The sequence below is a fragment of the Xenopus tropicalis genome, chromosome 8 (assembly GCF_000004195.4).
Source record: "Xenopus tropicalis strain Nigerian chromosome 8, UCB_Xtro_10.0, whole genome shotgun sequence".
NCBI classification, from domain to species: Eukaryota; Metazoa; Chordata; class Amphibia; order Anura; family Pipidae; genus Xenopus; species Xenopus tropicalis.
In genome coordinates this window covers 113,468,252-113,494,470 of record NC_030684.2, presented here as the reverse complement: position 1 = coordinate 113,494,470, position 26,219 = coordinate 113,468,252, and the positions used below count along the sequence as shown (strand labels likewise).

Genomic DNA, 26,219 nt, shown 5'->3' with positions numbered 1-26,219 from the left:
AAAATGCTAATCTGACGTTTGCAAAAACCTGCAAGGCCAGTTTATGACTAATTAATTTGTTTATTGGCTTTAAAAAATCATTTGCCAAGCTTGGCCTCCATACTTATAGGGTAAGGAGGCCACCACAGAGCTTCACCAGGACTAAGCAATAAGGCATCCCTCCCTAAAGCCTATCTTTACCCAGTGACCAAATGAGACATTATAAAGAGGTCACCTTAACCTTCCTACAAAATGTGGAACCCCCTAGTAGTAACTAATGACATGAGGAGAGGAGCGAGTAAGAGAAATGGGTCCGGTGGAATTTGATGGCATTAAATTGTTGGATTTTTTTCCCCACTGTATTTTTTTTTGTTCCTGGTTATCAATTTTAGGTTTTATGAGAAGCAATCTGCTCCGTGAAATATACCATATGTTCTCAGCGATTTCAACATGACAGTTTATAGATTTACATCCATAAAAATTACCTAAATGAGCTTGATTTATTGACGGTTGGTATTTCGAATAAAAGACTCCCCCCCATCCAATCTTCTTCATACTCCCCCCCTTTCCTTTTTATTCCATGTGGATTTTTTTTAACCTTCCAATCCAAGGAGGCCTTAATTGCTTTACAATAAGATGAATTTCCTGGCCAAAAAGATGTCTACACTAGCCCCTTGTGTGGTTAAAGTTTGGCTTAATCCTCCCCATTTCTGTCACATACGTTCAGTTTCTCTTTGCTGACCCCCATTTACCAACATTGCACTCACTGGGGAGAGTTTATTGGGTGTAAGCCAGAAATGAAGCAAGGAACAGCCTGGACTTCTCAGTACAAAACATGGCCATAAAGATAAATAGTTAGGCCATGGATTGAGCCAAGGTACAAGTGTCAAGTGAGCATGTGGATTGCATAATTAGTTTTTGACCCCAAGAGCATGGCATAGATAGGGGCTTAAGAAATCTACCAGCACAACAGAGCAGATGAAAACAGGGTAAACTGCAGTGTGTTTATTGCATGAATGGAACATATTGGGGGTGCACCCCTTGGTCAAGCCTTCTTGGCGCACCTCGAAAACACAATAACCACACATGGGGCATCTGCTCTGCTATGCTGGTAGAATTTTTCTATTGCCCTGGGAAGGTGTGGCCCTTCTATACCAACCACCAGGCTCATTACATCAGAAGGAGATAAAGTGTGCCGGTGGCTTTGATTGACAGGGTTCGGGTTTGAGTTTGCACACAAATGTATAGAATCATCTGTCAAGGTCTTCACTGCACCATTTATACCACTATCTATAACCTTACACCATCATTACACTGAATTAAGTTCTACACTCAGTGGATATGTATAAAATATCTGTAAACTGTAAAAATAACTTTACAAAGCATATTTATGAATAATTTATGAATGTTTATGAATATTTATGAATAATCGCAGGTAGGGTTGTCACCTTTGCCGGAGGCTAAACCCAAACAAACGGGTGGGGCGGATGGTATTGGGGGTGGGCCAGTGATGTTGGACACGGGCATGATGACATCAGAAGCGGGTACGATGATTTCAGTGGGATTATGATGCCAAAGTGGGGTTATTGCATCATTTGATGCAATTGGATGAATTTCAGTCCAGTTTTCTTAGTGTTTTAAACTAGAAAGTTTTGAAGCCCTTTAAAAAACTGGGATGTCCAGCACAAAACCACATGGGTGGCAACCATATTCAGCCTGATAAATAAATACAAGCTTGGTACTGGATCTATTATACAGAAATCAGTTATCAAGGAAGATTTGAAATGCAGCAATGCTAAGTTGAAATAAATTCTAATGGATTTGCTTTTTTTTTCAGTTTTTGTAATAATAAGAAATGAACTGTACTTGATGATAACTAAGCCATGTTAAATCAGTATCTTAATATTTGTCTTTCATTTACTGGCCAGATTATTGTTCGGTTTCACAAGGCTAAAAACCGGACAGTTGAGGCCGGAACTGTTTGGGTCAAACCCTAATCGCAGGATAAATCTTGTTCTTCCATTCATTTTTAAGCAAAGTTGACAAATCATCAAACACTGAGAAAAAATGTGCTTAAATGTGATTAAAATTGTGGTTGAAAGCTGGTGGTTAAAGGCTGATGCCAGATGGGGCTGATTTTCAGCCTACAGATAAATGCAGGGCGGGAATCAGCCCCTACCCTGGCATCAGCCTTTCCCTGTGCCTGCACCCGGAGCCATTGTGTCGGCTCACATGGGGCAGTTTTTCAGCTCCAAAATGTCAACACAATGGCTTGGGGGTGCAAGCACGGGGAAGAGCTGATGCCGGCATTGGGGCTGTTTCTCAACCTTCATTTATCCAGCTGAAAATCAGCCCCATCTGTCATTAACCTTGAAGTTGAGGTTTTTATGTTTTTCTTTTTTTTTTAATATATCACAGAAATTCATGGTAAAAATGTTATAATATAATAGAAATCTCTATAAATCATTTATATCCCCAATCATTAATTGTAATGGTACCTTAATGGATTTGTGTAAGGGGCTTAGATAGAAAGGGCAAAAAAGAAATCACTATAAGTCTATCGAGAGTTTAGTGTCTGAACTAAAGAGACCACTTGTATAAGCGGTAAAACCCTGTCAAGAAATACCCAGTTGCGTTAGACTTATTTAGACTTACACAGACCTGACCATGGCACTGCAATATGGTAAATGTAACAGCCTGAGCCATTTATGTGCCAATAATGTAGGAGAAACCTCTGAAAGAACTTTCTGCAGGGTTATTTAGTGGACATAACTAGAAAACCAACTGGGTATCATTACCTACACAAACTGCTAGCTGGCTCTGTATCTTGAATAGAATATCACAACCACTTCATCAGCCATATTTGTCACTGGCAACATACCTTGCACATCTGTAGATGTTGATCCTCAGACACCAGCAACCCTAGACTATTTTGCACTGTGGCCTCCATGTCAAGCAGCCAGTCCCAGATATCCTGCCATTCTGCCTCTACCTCGTACATGCTGTAGGAAGAGAGAAATAAAAGTTACCATTCTATCAGCCCAGTACAACATACCAGCCACCACGGAGTAAGCTACCCACTCCTTACCTTTCCTTTTTCAGGCTGCCTGTAATGACCGTCGGTTCTGGAGGCACAGGATTCTGGGAGTGATGTGCGCTACTCAACTGCAATGACATCTGGGAAACAGCTTCTCTCTGAGCTTCTAAAGAGCTGAGAGACCCATTGACCTACAGGGAGAAGAAGGATGAAGTAAAAGTAAAAATGTTAAAATGACGAAAACATTAGAACTGATTAAAATAGCTACTAAGCCACTAATGTAAAGAAGCCAAAAGATGAAGGGGGAATGCATTACTTGGCTTAAAAGCCCTACTTTAAGGACAATGAAAGGTTAATATAAATTAAAAGTAAGTCTAAAGGCATTCTTTTTAAGTACTTACTGCATATCTAAATTCCCAGATCCCTGCTTGCTTCTCTGAGATACGGTGCTGGCAGCCTACAGCAGTGTGAAGACTACAGTGACATCACTGAAATCTCTCTCCCCTTCCTGTAGGTGCCAGCGGCAGCCTTCCTATTCTCTGAGCATGTGTGTAACTTGATCCTGTCTCCTGTTCTGAGCTACACATGCCCACCAGCCAATCAGAAGCGGATATGCCGGGAGGGGGGGGGGAGGGAATGAAACACATGTGCAGTATGAAGCAAGGAGGAAAAGGAAGGGAGAATACCTTTTTAGAAATGGCTGCCTGTCCTAGAAAATGTGAAGTAAGTGTGACTGAGTAAATATGTGATTAGGTGAGCCAAAAGTGTGGCGTTTTTACTAAACAATAGGAGGACTATTGGGCAGTATGCTTTATAAATTTTGACTTGCATTCTCCTTTAAAGAAGAAGAAAAATCATACCCCCTGTACTTGTAGTTTCAGTATAAGTATTCTGTTGTGCAGGGAAGCAATTAGTACGATGGTATCACCCTTACGAGGTGAGAGTAACTGATTGGCTGGTAGATATTATTATGGAAGACTGGCCTCCTGACATCCCTAGGCAGTACAACTGTACACTAGTGTTCTTCTTTTATTTCCTCATTTAATTGAGGGATACAGGAATGTGGCGCTTCATGGGATAACATTTAGAATGTGAACCCCCTCGCTCCCACACAGAGCAAAGAGCAGAACTTAACTCATCATCTTTTTATTCTGACCCCAGAATCCAGACTAGCAATTAATTCCAATTATCTTTCCTGCCTGGAACTGTATTAATAAAATATAAAGACCTGATGAATAAAAATATATCATTTTAGCGCAGTGAATGCCAGATCTTTAACCAACTTGTACTACATGTTTAAGCTTAGGTAACTAGAAGACGATAAGCCCTATATGTGAGATAAGGGTTCTGCCCCCTCTGTGCCCACAAAACCCTTGTGACACCCATGATTTCATCCCTCCCTCCTCCCATATTCATTAACCTTTGCATACATGGCTAAACATCGGCCCCTTCACACTGTAGTTTTTAGACCAGCAATCCATTCTTAACCAATGGTTTGGGTCCCATGGTGTTTAGAGTGGGTCTCCATGATCCCCTGTAATGATCTGAAGTATCCTGGCGATGGTCATTTATATAATAATTCTACACCACTTTTTTGATAACAAAGCTGACTCTAAGACCTAATTTGGGCCCCCTGAGAAAGAAGGTTAAGAAACCCTGTTTCAGTAGGAGTAAATGTCTCATTTAAGCTGTATGAAAAATACTTTGTCTTAACTTTTTGTATAGTGTTATGCCTATTGGCAGTGGGCTGGTTATAAGTTGGTGGGACTGCTGAGTGGTGGAATAAAACAATCATAGTAGGAACTTACAAACAAGTTCAATGATATAAAAGCCTTTGTTTGATGAAAGGAAATACTAATGGTAAGGTCAGATTTAAAAAATACCTTCACCTTGTGAAATCAGAAATTTCAGGTTAAATGTATATGTTCATCTCCATGCCTTGGCCACAGTGCATGTACAGTCTGCCTACTATTACCATTACCATTAGCAGGGTATGTTCAAAAGCACTTGCACACTTTTTCAAGTGCTACACCAAGGACTGGAACTAGGTGGCAGAGGCTTGCGCGTAGGGTGCGCCTGTGTGGGGGGCACAAGATGTTTGTGTGATAGCCTACACTCTAGCTGTGCCAAGCCTGCACTCACACATCCCAACTGGATGGCTTGCTGCACTCATCTTCTAGAAACCACACTGTTTATTCTGGTTGGGCGGTCTGGCACTGAGGTGGTACAATAAGGCAGCAACCGAGCAGGATTGGGTGAGAGGGGATGTCAATACTACTTAGCTTGGCTCTGGCTACAACCTCACAGGTGGACCTTACAGGAAAAGCCAGAAGGTATGTGAAAGTAGTATGCATAGTTTGTGAAGTTTAAATTGAAAGATGACTAATTGCAACGGATTGTCCCTTGCAAAATAACCAGGCAAAAACAACCAGGCATATGAACACCTAAATAGGTATAGAAGGATGGAGCACGCCAAGACAACTATGTTAATAAAAATAAAATAAACTTTTATTTCTAGCTTCCATTAAAAACATGTTGCAAAAATAGAAGAACTGAAACCCCCCAGCTTGACGCGTTTCATGGCTCAAGGCCACTTCATCAGAAGCTATAAAAAAAATAACCAGGCAAAAACAACCAGGCATATGAACACCTAAAAGAAGGTCAGGACTGGGATTCACAATAGGCCCTGGCATTTTAAGTACACAGAGGCCCAAATAGCCCCCCTCACAGGCCCAATAAATAGTGAGTGTCTATGGCATCTTACAGCAGCCCCCTTGGCATTTGCCAGAACCCACAGATTGCCAGTCCGTGCCTGCCTGAGAGCAAGAAGGACCCGCTAATATTATCTGTGATTGCATGTGAATGTGCCCAAGAAGCACCTCTACTCTCACTCTGACAGCAGATTAGCAATTTTGTTTAATGAGTTCATTTTGTGCTTTATAAACTTTTACTGCATTTCATGTGCCGTGGAATCACATCGATGGAACCCAGATCCCCAGCACCACTGATATATATTTATATTTTTTTTTCCTTACATAAAAAAGCTGGAAAATCACAGAAGAAATCCAAAGCACTTTTGACTTGAGCACCCGCTGGTCAGATCCTGAAAGTCGCATTCCTGTCCTGGGGATTTTTGTATTTCTGAGGGGGGGGGTATTATTATTTGAAGCATTAAAAGCCAACAGCTGGATGGCAGACACGCACATTTATCTATCCCACTGCGGACAGATGTTTTAAATAAAACCCTATTTACATTTGCTCAGATACTGAGGACGGATGCATAATGCAGTCAGCTTGCAACGTGCCTTTTGTTATATTAAATTTCTCAGTCTCCTGGAGAAGGGAAGTATAAGATTTGTGGTGAACGTAGAGAGGAAATATTTCTTCTTGCTGCACGTTGAACAGCTTGGGGGGACTCTGAGCGATTCGATTGTCGGAGGAATAAACACCCAGCCTGTGCCTGCCTATAAATACAGAGAGCCAGCGCCACGCTCATTGCAGCCGTACAGCAAATAAGTTCATGCACTCGTGTAAAAATTACAAATCTAGCCGATTATTAATACAGATGGGGTACATTATGAAACAAAGGTAACAGAAAAGCGAGCTGCTAAAGCCTAACGACTGGGGAGCATTAATATCCTGGTGCTCAAAGAAAAGAATAGGAAATAAATACATGAAAATAGTGCTCAGCCCAATACCACCATCACTCTTGTCATACACAGTCCCATTTTAGCTGCTGACTAGGCCTCTTTGGAACAGGTAAGTACTTACTAGACAGTGTATAAGGCCAAACTGACATCCTGCCCATTAGATATCTGGCCAAGGATCATTGATATCTACAAATCCCTGCCATTCTTTTTCTTTAGGCTTATGGCACCTTAGAAGTATTCTATGCTATTGTTAATCAGTGGAGAAGCACCCAAACTATGCACAGAAATCTCCCAGTATTAATGGAGAATTTTTTAGACAGTGGTATTTCATATAAAAAAAAAACATGCCATTGAGGGTTTTCAGCCCCAAATGCACCTTTTACCAATTGTTTCTAATGGCAGGCTCCTTGGGCAGAACTCACATTTACTCTGCCAGCTGAAAAAAACCATGGCGCCCAAAGCATAACTTGCCATGTGCTTTACTAGTCCGTAGAACATGCAAGGTATTGTGGGAAACGGCTGTAGTATAGCCGACATATGCAGTCAGGAGGACCAGCAGTGCAGTCAGCAGCATAGGAAAGACAGTAATAATGACTTTCCAAACAATAACAACAAATAAATAAATAAATAACTAAATACTGTATATGTTGAAATGTTGGTATGAAAATTATTTGTTTTTCTTGTTGTTATTAGCCCTCAGCTTTAATTATATAAATAGGTGGCCATCCTAAAGGGTTTGGGCAGACTAGCAAGTATTTGGCCCTGAGAGTTTTTCAATTTGGATCTTTTCAAAAAAATGCCCACTGACATTCATGGAAATGAGTTTAGTTTTGGTTTTAAACCACAAAAATTGGAATCTTGATAAATGCCCCCATAAGTCTTATACGGCCAGAGCAAAAATGTACTTGAATGGTATAAATGGATTTTTTTCCCAATAAATGTCAAAAGGCCTCGATCAAAATGTCAAAAAGTGCAATCTTATCTTATTTCTCATGATGATCAGAATGAAAGCTAGTTTTTTGGCACTGGAAAGGTTAAAAGGTTCTTCCTGAGAGTCAAAATGAAAAGTAAAAAAAAGAAATATATATATATCTATAAAATTACACTTTAATTGAGATATTTTGAAAAATGAAGCTAGAGAATTTGGCAGGTGCAATGCAGGATCCCATTAATATAGGTAATTAACATTAGCCTCTGCTTTAATTAACATGCTCACTTTAATTAGCAAAGCATTAGACAACATTAGAAAAAATGGATTTCACACTGCGAAGGATCATAGGGAAAAACAAAACAGTTACTCTCTGTGGATAATTTAATATACAAGAATGTGTAATACACACACACATACATACACACACACACACACACACATACACACACACACATCAAAACTGCTCATCAGTCTTAGCTACCCAGCACTTGCAGGGCCTGCTTCCCTGTTTACTGCTATGCCCTTACATACACTTACCTATACATAACCCATACACACTCATTCACTTACACACTTACCTATACATAACCTATACATAACCCATACACATTCACTCACTTACACACTCACCTATACATAACCCATACACGCACACTCACCCATACACACTCACTCACACACTCACCTATACATAACCCATACACGCACACTCACACACTCACCCATACACACTCACTCACCCATACACACTCATTCACACACTCACCCATACATACTCACTCATCCATACACACTCCCCCACAAGTACCTTTGCACACAGGATTTTTTCATATGTTAAGAGGCGTTTTCAGACCTCAACCCATGGGCTCCCTGATTCCATGTTAATAAGCCTGGCTGTAGCCATGAGTTTCCATATATATATTTTGGCACAGATGGCACATTTCATTGCGCTTTTTAAAATGTAACGTACTGCATTCAGGATTTATTACAATAGAAAAATGCATGTCGGACTTACTCATTTTAAAGAAATGAAAGAAAATGCAATGTATTTATTTGATATATCATGGTTACCATTTAAATAGGTGCACATAAAAACATCCGAGTGTAAAGGTTCTTATGTATCCTTGCACTGTGAATTTATAAATCATTTCACTTTCCTAGCTTTATTTGCACAGTGCTGTCAAATGGAGTTCCCTGGTACAAACTTGCATGAAGATTGCACACAATGCAAAATGTTACCCATGGCCAGGGTCAGACTTGCCTACCAGAGTACCAAAAGGATCTCTCAGTGGGCCCAGGCCTTAGTGGCCTCCATCCTAGAGGAATTCCCTTCTGCCCATCTTTATTTGCACAGTAGACCTATAGAAAAATCTGTACCATTTGGCACTATCTATAATGTATATGGGTGTCAGGTTCTCTGCTCTAGGAGAACCAACTTGAAACTCATTATGGTAAAACCAATTGCCTTTGATTTTAAGAACTGCAAAGTTGCAACCAAATTTACAACAGTTTAAACTCATAATAAGAAGACAAATTTATGATAGATGGGTATTATTTACCAATACTTTCCAAGACCATCTTGCTAATTGTTAATCCTCCCTTTAACCTGTAACTTTAAAGCCATGCTCGATCATTTGTTGGCAATAACAATCTGATGAGGTACCAGAGCTCTAACATCCCATACAGACAAATATCATTCCACTATTAAAAAGAAGTCCAACTCATCCTGGTGACACTGACTTGCTCTGATGAACAATAAGGTACCAAACATGATAACATTAAGAATGGTCAGAAGTTTTCTGGATCCAGTTTGCGTTTTCATTTATCAGCCCCTAAATCACAAATTAAGCCAATGATACCTCCATATCAAGCTTATGTTCTTGTGTCAGGGTGAGAAGAATATGTTTTTTGTGAGTCTTATATAAAGCGCATGACCAGCAATGAGAAATGCAACGATGTGCAAAAAAGTTTATGTAATCCTACAGTAATAACTGAATTGGCCTATCGCATGCATTCACTGGAGGACGTGAGTTGGAAGACAAGAAAGGGGGCGTGGAGTATTAACCTGTACGAACGAATCAGAATGTAGGGCAAATAGGGGTAATGCAGATAAGCCCCCTGCTTTGGAGCAGTCTGTGGGTGGAGCAATTGGAGGGGGAGCAGACTGGAGTATGGGGAGCAAATGAGTGGTGAGCAGTAGGGGTGTCCCATGAAGACAATGAGTGCTGTGTGAGTTTTAGTGTGCAGGGTGTCAGGCCAAGCAAGTGGTGCCTTGGGTGCCAAAACTACTTGGCTCTGACGAGAAAAGTTATGTTCTACTGTCCTTGATGTTAATTCAGGTTCTCCAAGGATCAGCTTCTGAGTCATATGAAGCATTTTAGAAAAAAACCTGCATATTGTTCATGGTTATATTAATAAATGCCTGAAAACATTGCCATCAATAAGGTCATTTTATTAGAAGTATGATAAATCTGCCCTAGTGTGCAAAAGGATAGTAGGATTGCACCAACTTTCATCAAATATTTGCCCCCATTAACATAATCCCATTTCATTTTTTTACACAATATTTTTAATTTTGTTATTATCTGCTGTATAAGAGGCTCAGATATGTGTATAGTGTATAAGTGCCACGCATCCTGGATAAGCCCCCATATCCTCTCATTTAAATTAGGGATTTGGTCCTGGATTTGGCCAAGATTCTGCCTTTTTCAGCAGGATACAGATTCCGGCCAATCCACGCTCCTTGCCAAACCAAATCCTTCCTTGTCCTAATCTGCATCTGCAAATAAGGATTCGGGTTCAGTTTGGTATTAGGCTGAATCTTTCACCAATGATTCAGGGTTTGGCCGAATCCCACAATAATGGATTTAGTGCATCCCTCATTTAAATCAGTTATAGCCATTCCCAACAGCAGTACCATAAATGTTTATGAGCCATTCATATAAAGGACAATTGATCCTGCTTTGTCTTGCGAGACAGAGGCTATTCCCGGGAGTTTATCTAGAAGCATAGATGGACAAATAAGCTGCAAGTTAGTCTGGGATGGCCATACCTGGGCAGAGTTAAGCTTCTGATACAGCCCTTTCCAACCAAGTCAGCAGCCTACTTGCCCATGTATGGAGCCCTTCTCATGGTCTGCCTGATATCAGTCTGAAAATTGATCAGATATCTAAAAATCGCTTTGTTGATGTGGCCCTCTCCTGTCAGCCTGCATTGGCCTTCGTTATGATCCAATTGTTAGCATGAGAGCCAATCAGATCAGTTTGATATGGCCCAGCACATAATGTAGGTGCCTATATCAGGGAAAACTCAGCTCATTTGGCCACATTAACACTTTATGTCGGTGTTTCTCAACCTTTAGCCCTTCAGGTGTTGTTGACATGGCCATACAGTAAAGGTGGCCATACACGGGCTGATTTCAGATGCTGATATCAGTCCTTTAGACCTATTCAGCTACTTATGTGCCCATGTACGGGCACCACTGATGGTCCTCTCTGAAATCTGGTTTAAAATTGGCCAGATCTCAATCGAGCAGGTTTGAATTTTCCATTGGATCAGGGACCATATTGGCTAACTGATGCAGTCCCTGAGCCGATGTCACCATTAAATTTGGCCCTAGGGCCAAATGATTGAATTAACCCAATATTGCCCACCAATAGGCATATTGTGGCTTGTATGGCCACCTTTAGCCTACATAATAGAAATATTGTCTGTCAGCCCAGCAAAAGGAAGCCCTGGGGAATATTCCCATTTATTTTGATGGCAGATAAAAAACACACACACACAATGGGGCTCATCTAGACAGTGGGCAAATTTGCACCTGGGAAATAACCCATAGTAACAATCAGCGGTTAGCTTTTTTCAGCCAGATGCGAATAGAACAATGAAAGCAAACTTGTGATTGGTTGCTATGGGTTACTGCCCAGGTGCAAATTTGCTCGGTGATTATAAATGACTCCATTATTATAGAGTCATCACTTTGAAACTTATATATAAACCCTGCACACTACCAGGGTGGTAATGCAATTTTAAAAAATGAAATATCAGATTATTGTGTAACAACAGTATTACATTTATAGAATATATCCACAATATCCATCAATTAACAAATCCATACATACCATACATTCCATACATATCCATACATACCTTGACAAAGGCATTTGAGCTGAAACGTTGGGGTATTCTCTCATCCAGAGTATCTGCCTTTATTCCTTTTTGCTGGGTGGTATGTATGGATTTGTTTATTGATAGATATTGTGGATTTATCCTATAAATGTAATACTGCTGTTACACAATAATCTGATATTAAACATTTTTTTTAATTGCAGTACCACCCTGGTATGTTTTTCTCTAGTGTGCAGCATTTTATATGTGGTTTTCTATTGTGAATATAATCCTCTATTGGGGGGATTTTGGAAACCTTAGCACCCAAATGTATGTGCTACTTTTTGAAAGTGTTTTAAAGGGCAAGTATACCTTATGCCGGAGTGCCCTCCATCATTCTTAACTTTGTAGAGCCATCCCTTTGCCAAGAGACATGAGAAACACCATTCAGGGTATACTGTATGTATCTAAGTTTACAATAAATGGAGCAATTTCCACCATACGGGTTTGAGCTGACGTTGGTTATTCTTCACTCCAATCGGACTAAAACTCCTGTCAGCGGAATGTTCCGGAATGTGATTATTCTTTATGCTTTGCGAGGAGGGTTGCTGTGTTTGTCGGTGCAAAGGGTTATTCCCAGCCCATCGCCACACGTGGTAAAATGACCTTGTATTTCATTAACTGATAATGAAATGGATTTATTCCGCTAACGGTTTTAATTAAAATGCTGGAAGTATTGACTCTGCCTTCTCATCCTAATTCCCCAAGATGAATTATATAAAAAAAGGGAAAATAGAGTGCAGAACGTAGGAGAGTTTCTGCCCAAGCGGGGGGACGGGGCGAAGAAAATACACGATAGCATCTCACCGCTTACATATTGCGCCTGCTTCTCGCCCACTGCAGCCGAGTTTGGGAAGGTTTTGGTGCCTAATTGTTTTCTTCTTCTTTTTTTTTTTAAATTTGAATCAATTTCTGCTTACCTGACTGTTTAATTGAAAAAAATGTTATTTTAAGTGTAATTAAACTATTTCCGGAAGAGGAATTCGCTGCTTGCTGCTGGGATAAACACAATGATATTTTATCTGCTTTGCTTTACAGTCACTGCTTCACATAAAGGCACAGGGGGAGTAGTTTGGCTAAATGGAAATAAAGATGGACAGAAAGTACAGATCATATTAAGGGATAGTGATAAGTGAATTTTTTCGGCAGGGATGGATTTGCGGCAAATTTCCACATTTTGCCATTGCCAAATTGTTTTGAGAAACTTCAGCAAAAATTTGTCATGGAAAATTTAGTTGCGCGTCAAAAAGAGTAGTGGTCACATAAAAATAGGTACGGTTGCGTCAAATTGGGCGCGGTCACGGCAAAATGGGCGCAGTCGCGGCAAAACAGTCACTGACGCAGCAAAAAAAGACGCATGCGACAAACGTGTTTGGCAGATTTTTTGCAGTTTCTCAAATTTTCCTGTCGTTTCGTGAATTTTTCGTCACATTTGCTCATCACTATTAAGGGCCTATGTCTCACTCACGAACTGCAACTACAGCCCCCATTAGATATTGACTAGGATGCCATATTTTTTGGCCCCATGTTAAAGATAGGACTATGTGATCCCCTTGGGTGTAGAACAAGGATTCAATATTGGGTCACCATGATCCCTCTGAATACAGTGGAAGTTTCGATTAAAATGAAAAATAAATTAAAATGAGGTCCATAAACCAATTTTGGGTTACAAAGCAAATTCTTCAGCTTAATGTGCATTCCTTGAGAAAAAAAAGGTTAATGAACACTGGTTCCAGGTCCTGCTAAATTTGGATGGAGGATATAAAGCTGATGCTATTAAGCCAAAGCTTCAATCTAAGTTTGGGTGGGGACCCCAATATAGTAATACTGACATGATTGCTACAATTGAGCTTACCAATATCAATTTAAAAATAGTTATTATCTGGTTAAGACCCTTTAGCACCCAGGTGTCTTTATGATACTTGCTACAAATGACATAATAACCAAATATCCCAGCCTCCTCCTATAACTAAGTATAAGGGATCTTAAAGAAGAAATATTGTGTAAAAACAAGAATGTGCCAGTGCATTATACTCTTTTAAATACGTTATAGAAAGTATGCGCTTAAAAGTTGTGTTTTGGCTGATTTGGAAATTTCTCAAAAAACCCTACTAGTCTTGCCCATATATTCCACTTCAACCAATCAGCAACTAGGTGGACCTGATAGGGAACTGAAGCCCGCCTTTGCTTGTGTGACAGCAAGACTGTGATTGGTTATCCCCCTTTTAATGTGCTTCTGGCAGGAACCATTAGAACATACCCACCCCTCATGGGGAAACACAGGGACCATCAGCCTACTCCAAGGGGGAGATTTATTAAGACACGAACGCTCGGAGCGTTCATTCGAATGCTCTGAACGTATTTTCGCTGATATTTTCATGCTTGCGCCACTATTACATACGCCCGCGCAACTTTTTCGTAAGCTTGCACGAAAAATTCGGAAAGGTTTTGCCGCTGTTTACAATCGTTCGGTACGAAAATGTTGTGACTTTCGGATCGCCAATACGATATTATCGTGACTAATACGATTTTTTCGTAAGCATTTTTGTGATATTTGCAATATTCAGAAATTATCGTATCCAATCCTTTATTCTTTATATTTATCACCATTCTATATTTATATCCTATCAAAGGGTGCCTCGCCAGCAGGCCCAGACTGGCAATCTGTGGATTATGGCAAATGTCAGAGGGGCTGCTGTAAGGTGCCATAGACACTCACTAGTTATTGGGCTGGTGGGGTGGCTGTTTGCTCCTCTGTGTACTTGAAATGCCAGGGCCTATTTTGACTCTCAGTCCAGACCAGTTGGGCCTGCTTTACCTATAGAAGACAATCCAACCTATATCTCTAGAACTGTCACAGCAGCAGACTTGGAAATTCCACTAAAGGAAGGCATTTAATGAACCCAGTGGAATTTGTGGCACCATATGAAAACCTGTTTAGGCCTTAATTTGCCATTGTTTCCAACTGGCTCTTTATTAAAATGCAATCACAGAGGCTGATTTATCAGGAATCGGTATAGGTTAATCGATGTTGAAATTCCAGATAGTATTTTTGATCATATTAGATCAAACCTGAACGATTCGTTTTAAATCAATGTACCCTGAAAGCTGTAATTTGATACAAATTGATCAATATCGATATTTATCAAATAAAAAGAATAAAATGATTCATTTTGCCCTTAGCCTTCTATGGGACTTAACATTCCATGAGGCCAAGCTATAGAGCAAGCAGACCTTGGGGTTATAGGGGAGCGCAGAGGACCAAGTGGGGCCCTAATAAAGGAGCAATATAGGTATCTACCTATTCCATGGGGTGGCCCTAAAATGAAGTTGCACTGTATATGTTAATGTTATATATGTATAGGGCACTATAAAGGTATGGCACACCAACAGATAGGAGACTACTGTGACATAAAAGCCAATAATAAATACAAATACACACACACTGATCACTGCTACACTAGATGATACCTCTGCAGAGAGAGTGGAACTGGCACACCTGTATATATATATTTATGCCTTGTATATAGTGGGCAGCTTATTACAGCTCTGCAGACCTGGAGAATCATCCTACTGCACCAGAGAAAGATAATTTTAAAGGATTAATTCTTTATCCGTGCTGCTGGACCCTCTGGCACATGTAAGCTTCAATCAACGAACAACGTATATTTGTGAGTGCGGTACGCAGAATGTCTGTATTTTTAACCCCCACGTGTCTCCGACAGGATTTGTTGTAGGTAAATCATTTCGCTGCATTGTGATTCAGAGGACAAAATAATCAGCATTCAAAATATTTTACAGCTCTGAGGGGGATCATTTAGGAGGGGACGGAAGGGAGGAGGCGAGAGGAGGGAAACACCGCACCGTCAACAACAACAGGAGCATATGCTGAAAGTAATAAGATACAAGGCTTTATGGGCCCTGAGAGAGACGAGAGAGGAGTGTGTTTGTACAACTTTAATGGAGCAGCATGGCTGGGCGAGCATATATTTAAAATATATTATCTGCCTAGGGAGGAAAAAAAATTGGTGCCCTCCAAGGATTCATGTGAGCAGAGAGAATAACCCTTTTGCTGAAAGAATGGTCTGACAGAAAATAAATGCATGTAGGATCCCCTGGTCACATACAGTGTGGGCTCAATAGGGGCCTCCTATACATGTGTGGTAGAGTTACGACTGCCCAAGGTGGATTTGTTTCAAAGTTCTAAGTATAAGAAATGATTGTTCACTAAGATCTAATAAAAATGCCCTTTGCTGTAATGGAACACATATAATAGAATAAAGTGACGCCAGGGCTCGGGGTGTGGGTTAAGCACTGTGATTAAACACTTTTTAACTTCAAATTGTTTGGTTCTCACATTCATAACCAGCAAGACTGGTGGGCAAAGCCCTGCATGGCCTCTATAAGCAATCAAGGTGCTCATTAGGCAAGTGTGCCTGAACAGACATGGCAATATATAGAAACTGTTATCATGATTTGTTATAATGGAGGGACATGTGACAACCTTGGTACAAAGTGCATGTATCCAGGACTAGGGGATAATACCCAGACTGACTGCCATTAGCTGTTTCATTAATATCTCACCTTCTCTTTCTTCTGTCTAGCTCTCCGAGTACTGGTTTCCTTCAGTGTTTCTGTTCTGCCCTGATGTGATCCTTACCTCTCTGCTTCTATCTCACACTGTCTACCCTACACTCTGCCTCCTTAGTAAGCCCTGTGATTGTACTCTTGCACCAAGTCTCTGCTATCTGTCTGCCCTGTTGCGTCTCCTTTTGATATACATTCTCACCCTCTCTTCTCTTGGTCTGCTAGTCCTTTTAGTCTATGGGCACTGGCATATAAGCAATTTTGAGCACTTTGCCAACCGCTGTGTTTTTGAGCAACTAGGCAATTGCCAGTGGAATGAATTGCAAAACTGGAGTTGCCCTGTCAAAGGAGTTCCCAAATGTGCCATTGGTGTATTTGTTTTACCCTACATCTATTCTTGCTATTTCCTGAAGATGTAGCCCTCTTCCCCCTTACTTTGTGTTTTTATTTTTTCTGCCTTTCCTTCCCTCCATTAGATTTGCCCAAGCTCAGCCTCTTACTGCCCCTTTGCCACCCATGCTCTTAGACTGGCTATTCCTGGGCTTTCTGCTCTTGGTCCATTTGTTGGTCTTTACTCTCTCACACTTTCTCTTCTTCACTACCCAATTCACTCTTGTATGTCTGTATGTCCTGTGATCTGTCCCTCCTCCCTCCCTCTTACCTGTGCTTTATCATCTTCCTCTGGTTGCAGAATCTCTGCCTTGATGGTATCCAGAGCACTTAAGATCCAGCCATGCTGCCTCCGTATCTGCCTTTGCAGTTCTTTCCACTGGGCACTGATCATCTGCAGCATCTCCTGGAACCCTGGATTTGTGATGAAAAACAGTTTAGATTTAGCGTATATAGATAGCTAGCATTATTATTACATAAAGGGCTGTGTGCTTTACTTAGTGGCCTATTCAAAGACAACAAGTGTAAAGCTGTTGTGCATATAATAATGTGGACTTTGTGTTATGTGTAATGTGGACTACTTAAGGGGTCATTTAAAGCAAGGAAGACAAAGTGCTAAAATGTCCACATTGTAAGCTCTTTTGGGCAGGGCTCTCTTCACCTGTTGTATCGGTTATTGATTGCTTTATATGTTACTCTGTATGTCCAATGTATGAAACCCACTTATTGTACAGCGCTGCGGAATATGTTGGAGCTTTATAAATAAATGTAATAATAATAACTGGCCATTTTTTGCACTTCACACACTGCATTCCTTAATTGCTCTTGTGCCCCTAGGTGCCCTTACGCTTATGCCCAGGTAATGTAAAGAACCCCTTTTGTGTAGAGTATAACACTTTGTATTATGAGTATAATACTTTGTGCTATGGGTATAATACTTTGTGCTATGAGTATAATACTTTATGCTACGTGTATAATACTTTATGTTGTAAATATAATACTTTGTGTTGTGAGTAATAATACTTCCCCCATATTTAATAAAAGGTACTAAATTTGATCAGTAGAAGTAACTTATAGCAACCAAAAATATTTTTTTGTTTTTAAACAGGTGACCAGTAAATGTTCCCTGCTGATTAGTTGCTATGGGTTACTGCTCCAGGGCAAACTTATTGCCATTTATTACACAGCCCCATTTGTGTTGTGAGTATAATACTTTGTGTTGTGAGTATAATACTTTGTACAGTAAATATAATAGTTTGTATTGTGAGTATATAACATTATTGTGTGTACATGATATATATTGTACATGGCATTTAGTTAATCTAGTTCAACCTTACACCAAAGCGAATGCTAACTTTCAGCTGACCTTGAGGAAAAGGGAAAACTCCATCTGAAGGAATCTCTAATTTGCTGTCAGAAAGGGAAAATAAATTACGTACCAAAACGACATACTAGCGCCAATGTACTGTATGTAATATTATCGGCACAGCAGTTCATTATTCTATGTAGAATAAGACTGTGACCCATGTGCACTTCTACAGGCTGAGAGACTGGAAAGCCTCCATACAGCCGCCTGTGGATACATACAGTTGACCAGATGAAGCTGTACATTGGGCGTTGTGTGCGTAGCTATGGGACATATATTGCACATTTCAGCTGGGTCACTAGGCACAAACAGCGCGGGGAGAAAGCAGTGTAATAAGCTGTGTCGCAGTAAGCGGAGGTCACAGTGTTAATGTAAATATGAATAATATATCAGATGGGGGCCTGTTATTTACTAGTGCACAGTATGATACTCTGCATCACCGTACCTCTTCCCTGTAGCTCATTACTATTTCATGCAGGAATACATGATTCAGTATCAAGTCATAGCAAGGCCAGCGTCTGTACACAGAGCGAGGGCAATGCCAGGCTCACATGTTCCCCATAGCTAGGTACACATGTACTAATCTGCCCATACAGTTGCATGGCACTCTGCACATCGGATTCTCAGTACGGCCATAGCAGAGCTCTATGAATAAATGTACAAGGCCTTTCTTAATAGCCCTTACATCTATAATAAGCCAGTTCTGCTACTTCTTGTTTTTCCAGAAGGGTTTTACTGTATGGGCCAAGACCCAGCAGGGAGTCAGGGGTCAAAGGAAGTTTGCTTTCCTTGCCTTGACTCAAAATCAGGCACTGTGTTGGCTGACAGACATGTGTATCATCTAAGAATGCTACAACCTGGCCCGATACAAAAAGGACAATTTATATTGTATTGCTCATGTTTTCCTGTGTCCCAGAGACATCAAGCCAAGCAGAATTATATATGAGGTCCCTGGGTACCCCTACAAGTCGCCAGTTACCTGGTCTGTGTGATACCAGCACTTCCATCAGCCTGTGCCCCTCTTCCAGGACCGCATCCTTCAGAGCGCAGTGACCGTCCACACTTTGCTTAAAGTTCTGCAAGAGAACAGAGCTCTGGGTAAGGCACATGGGAGCACTTGTCCTCCTCTCATAGCTAATAAAGGGGCTTATTACACTCTGCTTTTTTTTTTGTCCCGAAACCACTGTCCTTAATTAGAGAGCAGGGTTGGCAAAAACTCTACACATGCAATACAGAAATACATAGTGCCCAATCAGGGGCCACTGTTCGTCCTCAATCTGTTATTCAAATTCATTTACCAAATTACCCCCCCCTCCCCTTAATTTGGAAGTTAAACTGCACGCAGTTATATGTGCCTTGTACTTTTATTTTTTTTATTTGTCAAGAGGCCCTCTTGGGTTATTTTATCTGTCCTTTTCTATAACACACCCTGCTATTCACCATGACTGTATCTTGGGCTTTTTATCTTGAAGAGAGCCACTCTGTTCTATTAGAATCAATCAATAAAAGCACTGGGATACTCAAGGTGTGTCCATTTTAGGGTTAATAAGTCTCCAGCCGTGTTCCTTGTCTCACCAAGTGTGTGTGCAGGTAGAGCTGCAGGGCCTCTGTCTCTGGCTGGGGAGGGGTCCAGTTCTCTGTGGCTTCCATGGCATCCTGCAGCCAGTGGATAAATCTATCCAGCTTGGACACAAAGCCCTAAGAAAGAAAATGAATTTATTAGCAAATGAAATGCATTACAACAGTGCCATCTAGTGAATTATGTAGGGAATAAGCCTGGGCAAAAACCGTAAGATTTATTCTGCCACTGATTAACCTAATCTAACCATAGGAGCCTTTTTTCTTGTGACTTATCCCCAGAATCCCTTCTGAAAACCTCACCCCCCAATACCTGCTGTTGCTCTCTTTATCCTTGTAACTCCTGCTACTTGCTTAGTATAACTACTTTGCACAACCCCTCCCTATTACTCCACTTATTGCTCCATATATCCCTCTCTATTTAAAGGGATATGGACACTAATTTGAAATCTCTGCTGCCATCCCCCAGAACCTGAAATCCTAGCAATTTTTTAATATGCTGTATTTTTGGGACTACAGCTCCCAGAACGTTTATGTCCGATGTCAGTACAGGCACCAAAAATAAGGTTCTGCCTGTTTTTCCTTATGGGAACTCACAGCAGGTTTGCATATTTGCAGACTGCTGTCTCTGCAATTGAGTGTGTTTCACTGGATTATTGCACAAACTGTAGGAATCATTTAGTAATAGACCCACAGGGTGGCAACAGTCCTTAGCAAGCTTTGTGATTTGCCCAACATACCCGGGAAATGCCAAATTCTGTGTACATGCAACAAGGGGGGCAATGTAGGGCTCATGCTTCACTGCACTCATTCAGATGTAGGCCAGTAAATGCTAGCTGCTGATTGGATGCAATCTGCAGCAAAACATAAAGCTGTTATTCTATTGCCCCCACTCACCGCTACAAAGTCTTGCAGAAGATGAGGAAAGGTTTCATTAGAGACACGGGTACAACATTTGCTCTTCTGACCTCTCTTTAAGCCAGCAGTATTACACAGGGATGAATGTGGCACTCTAGACAGTCCATAGGTAAGAAATGCATTGATACCTGGGTGTCTTGGCAACTGAATTTAAGGGACAAGACGTCCTGCATTTGAAGCATTTCCCATTGGGAATAAGAAGCTGCCCATGCACTCTCTGATACTGATCACTGGATCTACTTCAAGATCAATCACCATCAGTTATTTCTATTTGGTGCCTGAGATGCTCTGTTTTTTGCCAGGATGACAGTAACCCTTAATATACAAAAAATAATTGAAGCTATTTTAGATTGTGAGTGTGTGGGGAGTGACTGGTTTCTGGGTAATATTACGGGGCTCAGCTGTTTCTTCTGCAGCCTTACAATTACATGGGCTTCTTTATCAATTTTTGAGTTTGTTTTTCTAAATCGAATAAACTTACTGGTACTTATAAAATGCTCACTTATTTATTAATAAGGAAAATTTGTTCGAAAAAAACTTAATTGCACTTAAAAAACACCATACATTTGAATTTTTGAAACATAGTTCGAACTCAAGTTTCATTTTAGTGCAAAAAAAAAAACTCTAAAATTGATAAATCTCCCCCTAGGAGTCAGGAGATTATATCTCTAAAGAGCAGCTACTCCACCAAATGGCCACAGGAGGTCACTAGTGAATAAAGCTTTACTGCTAAATGATGTCTATTCTACCTCACTCTATAGTAATAACAGTACAGGTATGGGAAACCCGTTATCCAGTAAGCTCCGAATTACAGAAAGCCTGTCTCCCATACACTCCATTTTAATCAAATAATTCAAAATGTAAAACTGATTTCCTTTTTCTCTGTAATAATAAAACAGTACCTGTACTTGATCCCAACTAAGATATAATTACCCCTTATTGGGGGCAGAACAGCCCTATTGGGTTTATTTAATGGTTAAATGATTCCCTTTTCTCTGTAATAATAAAACAGTACCTGTACTTGATCCCAACTAAGATATAATTACCCCTTATTGGGGGCAGAACAGTCCTATTGGGTTTATTTAATGGTTAAATGATTCCCTTTTCTCTGTAATAATAAAACAGTACCTGTACTTGATCCCAACTAAGATATAATTACCCCTTATTGGGGGCAGAACAGCCCTATTGGGTTTATTTAATGGTTAAATGATTCCATTTTCTCTGTAATAATAAAACAGTACCTGTACTTGATCCCAACTAAGATATAATTACCTCTTATTGGGGGCAGAACAGCCCTATTGGGTTTATTTAATGGTTAAATGATTCCATTTTCTCTGTAATAATAAAACAGTACCTGTACTTGATCCCAACTAAGATATAATTACCCCTTATTGGGGGCAGAACAGTCCTATTGGGTTTATTTAATGGTTAAATGATTCCCTTTTCTCTGTAATAATAAAACAGTACCTGTACTTGATCCCAACTAAGATATAATTACCTCTTATTGGGGGCAGAACAGTCCTATTGGGTTTATTTAATGGTTAAATGATTCCATTTTCTCTGTAATAATAAAACAGTACCTGTACTTGATCCCAACTAAGATATAATTACCTCTTATTGGGGGCAGAACAGTCCTATTGGGTTTATTTAATGGTTAAATGATTCCCTTTTCTCTGTAATAATAAAACAGTACCTTGTAATTGATCCCAACTAAGATATAAATAATCCTTATTGGATGCAAAACAAGCCTATTGGGTTTAATTAATGTTTTATTGATTTTTTAGTAGACTTAAGGTATGGAGATCCAAATTACGGAAAGACCCCTTATCCGGAATACCCTTGGTCCCAAGCATTCTGGATAATGGGTCCTATACATGTACCAGCACCAGTAGTATCTGATTATGGGACAAACAACAATACTGGATGCAAAAAGGGCATCAATCAACCACATATGCTCCCCCCACTGCAGTTACGTTTGTTTGTTTTCTGCACTTTTAAAGGAAAACTATACCCCAGAACAATGTAGGTCCCTATAAAAATATATTTCATGAAACTGCTCATGTGTACAACCCTGATTCTTCTTGCGCACGACAAAAAAAAGTTATCCTACATACATCTGGTGAGCATTTGAATTGACAGATTGTGTGTACACTAATATACGATAAAATATTTTGCCACTTTGCACGTTTGGTGCTGTTGGTATTTTAACGTACTTCACTAGATTGCGTTCTATTTGTTTTATTTTACATGTGCTTCCGCGATTACCATTGTGCACAAAAAAAAGTTGCGCCTGTAAAAAAAATTGCTGTATGTCAAAAAAATTGTTACACACGTCAAGAAAATTGCCAGATGTGACAAATTTTGTAATCACCATTTTGCCAATCTTTCCAAAGTTTCACTAATTTTTCGGTGAATTAAAAAGGGACAGAGTTGCCCATCACTACTGACTGATGGACAAAGTTCAGCTTTTTTTGGTAAGATTGGGGGTATAGTTTTTATTTAATATAAAGCAGAAATGGAAATGTTTCCATTCAGTCATCCATTTAATCCATCTGATAAGTGATAAATTAAGGACATCATGATCGTACAAGGCCAAAGATCTTTTGCAATTAAAAGTAACGTTAATGGGAAAATGTAATATTCACTATGCAAAAATGTGTGCCTTGGTGTAAACACATTTTCCTTTATTCCAATTTAATATACCGTATTTTTCGCCGTATAAGACGCACCAACTTTTCCCCCCCAGTTTTGGGGAACAAAAAGTGCGTCTTATACGGCGAAAAATACGGCGAACTGCCCTCCCTCTATGTGCCGCGGCTCTCTGCCGCGTCCTCGCTTTTATAAGGTTGCGCCCGTGCGTACTGACGTCACACGCACAGGGCGCAACCGCGGCACAGAGAGGAAGACATCACGGGAGCCGGAGGCCGCTGGGGGGAGGTTAGGGGGGAAATGGAAGGTGCTTGGGGGCCCTGGGGGAAGCTGAAGGATACTTGGGGGGCCCTGGGGGAAGCTGAAGGATACTTGGGGAGGCCCTGGGGGACGCTGAAGGATACTTGGGGAGGCCCTGGGGGAAGCTGAAGGATACTTGGGGGGGCCCTGGGGGAAGCTGAAGGATACTTGGGGAGGCCCTGGGGGACGCTGAAGGATACTTGGGGGGGGCCCTGGGGGAAGCTGAAGGATACTTGGGGGGGCCCTGGGGGAAGCTGAAGGATACTTGGGGAGGCCCTGGGGGACGCTGAAGGATACTTGGGGGGGCCCTGGGGGAAGCTGAAGGATACTTGGGGGGGCCCTGGGGGAAGCTGAAGGATACTTGGGGGGGCCCTGGGGGAAGCTGAAGGATACTTGGGGGGGCCCTGGGGGAAGCTGAAGGATACTTGGGGGGGCCCTGGGGGAAGCTGAAGGATACTTGGGGGGGGCCCTGGGGGAAGCTGAAGGATACTTGGGGAGGCCCTGGGGGACGCTGAAGGATACTTGGGTGGGCCCTGGGGGAAGCTGAAGGATACTTGGGGGGGCCCTGGGGGAAGCTGAAGGATACTTGGGGGGGCCCTGGGGGAAGCTGAAGGATACTTGGGGGGGCCCTGGGGGAAGCTGAAGGATACTTGGGGGGGCCCTGGGGGAAGCTGAAGGATACTTGGGGGGGCCCTGGGGGACGCTGAAGGATACTTGGGGGGGCCCTGGGGGACGCTGAAGGATACTTGGGGGGGCCCTGGGGGAAGCTGAAGGATACTTGGGGGGGCCCTGGGGGAAGCTGAAGGATACTTGGGGGGGCCCTGGGGAAGCTGAAGGATACTTGGGGGGGGCCTGGGGGAAGCTGAAGGATACTTGGGGGAGCCCTGGGGGAAGCTGAAGGATACTTGGGGGGGCCCTAAGGGAAGCTGAAGGATACTTGGGGGGGGGGCTGGGGGATGCTGAAGGATACTTGGGGGGGGCCTGGGGGAAGCTGAAGGATACTTGGGGGGGCCTGGGGGAAGCTGAAGGATACTTGGGGGGGCCTGGGGGATGCTGAAGGATGCTTGGGGGGGGGCCCTGGGGGAAGCCTCATTATGTGCGAGCCCAGAGACAATTAACTTTATACAGTTGATATAAAATATTTTACTACAGTATTTGGTTCAGAATCTTTTTTTTCTAGATTTTTCTCCTTTAAAATTGGGTGCGTCTTATATTCCGAAAAATACGGTAGCTTTTGCGAACCCTGAAACAGTTTAGCAGGGCTGAACTAGGGGTAGGCAGAAGTGGCACCGCTGGGGGGGCGCCAGGATACTCCCATTCCCCTGCTGTTTGTCTTTGAGTGGCATCTCCCCCCCCCCCGCTGGGTCACTGTGCATGCACAATTCTACATGCGCGTGCATGGTGGGGTGTGCAGGGGTGAGGTGCCCCTAATACTCTGGGCCCGCCCCGGCTGTTTAGTGACCGATTCCACCAGTGGAAAAGAGATTGTGAATGTTATCGTTTGTGCCAGTGAGCAGTGTATGGAATTAAACTCCTTTCTGAAAAAGTTATTTTTGCTCCAAAAGATTATGCCAACTTCAGTGTGCAAATGTAATAACTTTGCTTGGGACTTTTATTACATTCCCCCCTAAGTATTTTGATGTAGAATAGCGAACAAATGTGCAAGTCGAGTATTCTGTACTTAGTGTAGTTAGTGCACTGTTCAGCAAATCCTCTATTAACATAAATACATGAATATCTGTGTATGGCAACGCCTTGTCAGCAGTTTGAATCCAGCCAGATGTTGATAAGCAATATACTAGTCATGTTTATCTGGGTTTAGTGATTGCACATGGATTTCCTTGTGTTGTTCAACATTTCTGAAACATTCTGGGTGGAAACATTCCTGTGAAACCCAAGTGGCCTTGGCACCCACTGTGAGGAGGATACACAGACTTTATGTTTGGTCTGTTAGGTACAGAGCTGCCTTTAGGAGGCACCCAGTGGGGTGAGGGTCCTGCATATCCTGCCTTATAGCTTGAGAGCAGGAAAGACTGTAGGTCCTGCCATGGGACTTGTAGGGCAGTAGGTAAATAATAGTAACCAGTTATATTAGTATTATCTAGCATGTGACCAGTAAATCTCCCAGCATCTTCTGGCCTGGACCTCCCCTCCCAAAAGATTGCTTTGTTAGGTTAGGACAGTGTTATATGAACATTAGGAAACCTAATTGTTGTTTATAGAACAATTCAGTTGGTCATCATTATTTATTTTGTATGGTTTTTAAATAATCCTATTCTTGCTCTTTCTAGGCTGTAGCTGAAAATACTGCCTGGTTGCCAGGGTCAGTGACCCCAATTCAGTGATACTGGGCGGCATTTGTTTAAATAAAGCTGCCTTTTAAGCACGGACTGGCAATCTGTGGATTCTGGCAAATGCCAGAGGGGCTGCTGTAAGATGCCATAGACAGTCACTATTTATTAGGCTGGTGGGGCTGTTTGGGCCTCTGTGTACTTAAAATACCAGGGCCTATTTTAAATCCCAGTCCAGGTCTTTATTATGATTTTGTACACTGCACAGCAAAGTTTCAGGCACCTTATAGCCCTTTGTTCTGTGCTGCCCAGTATTGCTGCTTTGGCTATAATGCAAGGAAAGGTGGCCATTAGAATATGGGTGCTGGAGACTGGA

General features: G+C 41.5%; 1 protein-coding gene across 2 annotated transcripts in view; it reads right to left on the bottom strand.

Moving 5' to 3' along the window:
• The window catches only part of akap6 (A-kinase anchoring protein 6), a 95,515-nt gene that overhangs the window by 39,217 nt on the left and 30,079 nt on the right, over positions 1 to 26,219 (bottom strand). For both annotated transcript variants that reach the window (XM_004917276.4, XM_002932830.5), the window contains 5 exons: positions 19,683 to 19,805; positions 19,087 to 19,183; positions 17,013 to 17,155; positions 3,068 to 3,207; positions 2,861 to 2,981 (listed from right to left, as the gene is read on the bottom strand). In XM_004917276.4, coding sequence (XP_004917333.2) covers positions 2,861 to 2,981; positions 3,068 to 3,207; positions 17,013 to 17,155; positions 19,087 to 19,183; positions 19,683 to 19,805 — 624 coding nt within the window. The remainder of the gene's footprint in view (positions 1 to 2,860; positions 2,982 to 3,067; positions 3,208 to 17,012; positions 17,156 to 19,086; positions 19,184 to 19,682; positions 19,806 to 26,219) is intronic.